We start from the raw sequence: 2331 nt of genomic DNA, 5'->3' as shown, positions 1-2331 counted from the left end.
CGCTTGAGAGACTGCAACGGTGATCATAGCTTGTAATTCTGCACCAGTAATGTTAATTCTGGTATTGCCCTTTGCTGGATGACTGTTTACTTCGTCGGAGCCAGCCATTTCTGAATGCTATAATATAGACAATAATAGTAATTTAAATTACATATAAGTTCATCGCATTGATGATTCATTGGTCATGGTATTATTAAACCATTTAGACCATTTCAAAACATAACTAAATGTTTACATAATGCGTTATTCTACACATTACTAGACAGGGAAAGGATAGAAATTTCACAACTGTCAATGTCATAGAAGACATTTTATCTATCATTAAACTCGTTTCAAAGGACATTAAAATAGCTTAAAAGCTTGTCACAAGAACGAGTTAAGATTCTAATTAATGATCTCAAAAATCAGTGATCTTTTAAGGTCTGAACCAAGTTCATTGCTGACAAGAAGTTTATGAATCGTACTTTCATTGTCATTTTACACCTTTGCTTAAAGTATGCATCCCAAATGGATGTCTTGGTGTATTCATCACACTGATATTTTCTAGCCAGGATTCGTATTGCTCATTTTGGCTTTATGTGACTTGGAAGGGTCTAAGTACCTTTTGGAAGCTTGTGTGGTTCCTCGCACCGCACAGCTAGGAATGTTAACATATTTTAAGATGTTAACTGAGATTTGCTATCTTAAAAAGGTTGTACCATCATAGCCAATTAATACTTTGGCTAGGTTATACCTCTAAGAGTTTCTTTGGCAGATCAATTATAAATTGAAAGGAAATAACATGGTGTAATAAAATACACAATTAAAACCAAAGTTAAAACTTCATTACGAAGAAAACGAATATAATCGCCCTAAACGGGACTTAAGAAAGACAAACTACCTGCGCAGGGGTATACAGGAATGAAAATAAGTCCACGCAGGGACTTGATACAGAATTCAAACAAATGTCCATGCAGGGACATTATTACAATAAACAAGAAACAAAAACAACCCTCTATTTCTTCTTCCCTTTGATAAGGTTGGCGAGGCCTTTCATGAAGCTAATATGCCTCTCCTTGTTCTTCTTGGTCTTCTGCTCAACCTTGTCCAACCTCTCCAAGATTTCCTGATTTTGTTGATGCTGCTGTAGTTGCTGGGAAGGAGGTGGCTGATACGGAGGATACTGATAACCCTGAATAGGGTAGTCAGTTGGAGGCATAGGAGGGTAAGAAGAAGGATAAAGGTGATGATACTGCGCAGCCGTAAGATATGGGTCATGAGTTCCATAGCCCAATGGATATCCCGACGGGTCTCCATAAGGATTGTACCCGGAAGAACCTGGGTACGTTGGAATTGGGTTATCAAATCCCACAGGCGGCATAGGTGGTGCATAAGAAGCTTGCGGAGGATCAGCCTCCGGTGCCGCATTTGAGGGCCCACCCAACTGAGGGTCCTCTGGAATAGGGGGATAGGAACTCAACCCTCGAGGAGAACTAAAACGGGGTCCTCCTCTAACGGACATGCGAGCGTTCCTCCTTCGCCTCGGAGGCTCGGGAGGTGGTTGTGGTGGCTGCTGCGGTGGCTCCTCTACCGGGAGTGGTGGTGGTGAGACAACTTGAAGTTGAGGATCATCTAAAGGTGGTTGAGCGGGAGAGCTATGATAAGATGGAGTAAAGAACCACTCATAGGTAGCCATCCTCTCTTGGAAGGAGTCGGGTCCACGATAAGGAGATCCCTAGAACGGAGACCCACTAGATATGCTGATAGGGTGGCCCGGGGTTCCTGTTTGCATTTCCGGGTCAGGGTCATCATCCATTTCCATTTCCTGAGAGAAATGGTCCTCAGGGCCCAATGGGTTATAGCCAAGGAAGTCGTTCACATAGTCGGCTGGTTGAATTGTCTTGGAGAGTAGGGGGATTCAGAATGATGACATGAATGAGATTGCAAAGAGTTATGCGGTGGGTATGATTCATGCGAATGGTGAGTTTGGTCCGAATGGTGAGAGTGTTCGGGCTCATTTGGAGCAAACGGTCCGAAAGACGGATGAAAAGATGGCGAAGAGCTGAGCGAGACTGAGTGTCTTGCCGGCTCGAAGGGTTGACCCCACATATCGCGGGAGTCGGAGGTGGAAAAAGACGCCGATGGAGTGCGTCTGTGAGATGGTCCTGCAGATGACGGTCCTCCACGCATGGGACCCTTGCCACGTCCTCTTAGTCTCGGAGGCATGATGGTAAACTTCCTGTTGAAACAAGTAAACAAAATAAAACAAAACAGAATAATAACGAAGGAAATATAAAGATGCACCCTAGGTCATTTGCCTAGACTCGAGAGTCTAAGGAATGTGCTTATTGT

The 2331-nt window shown here is 43.6% G+C and overlaps 1 protein-coding gene across 1 annotated transcript; it reads right to left on the bottom strand.

The window, feature by feature from the left end:
- Positions 1-994: 994 nt before the first annotated feature.
- Positions 995-1675, bottom strand: LOC110914304 (cyclin-K-like). The gene has a single exon (XM_022159106.1). It carries the CDS (start codon positions 1673-1675, stop codon positions 995-997), a length of 681 nt encoding a protein of 226 aa, XP_022014798.1.
- Positions 1676-2331: the final 656 nt, after the last annotated feature.

The sequence above is a fragment of the Helianthus annuus genome, chromosome 15 (assembly GCF_002127325.2).
Source record: "Helianthus annuus cultivar XRQ/B chromosome 15, HanXRQr2.0-SUNRISE, whole genome shotgun sequence".
NCBI lineage: Eukaryota > Viridiplantae > Streptophyta > Magnoliopsida > Asterales > Asteraceae > Helianthus > Helianthus annuus.
The sequence above is the reverse complement of the archived record's forward strand: the minus strand, read 5'-3'. Positions and strand labels throughout refer to the sequence as shown.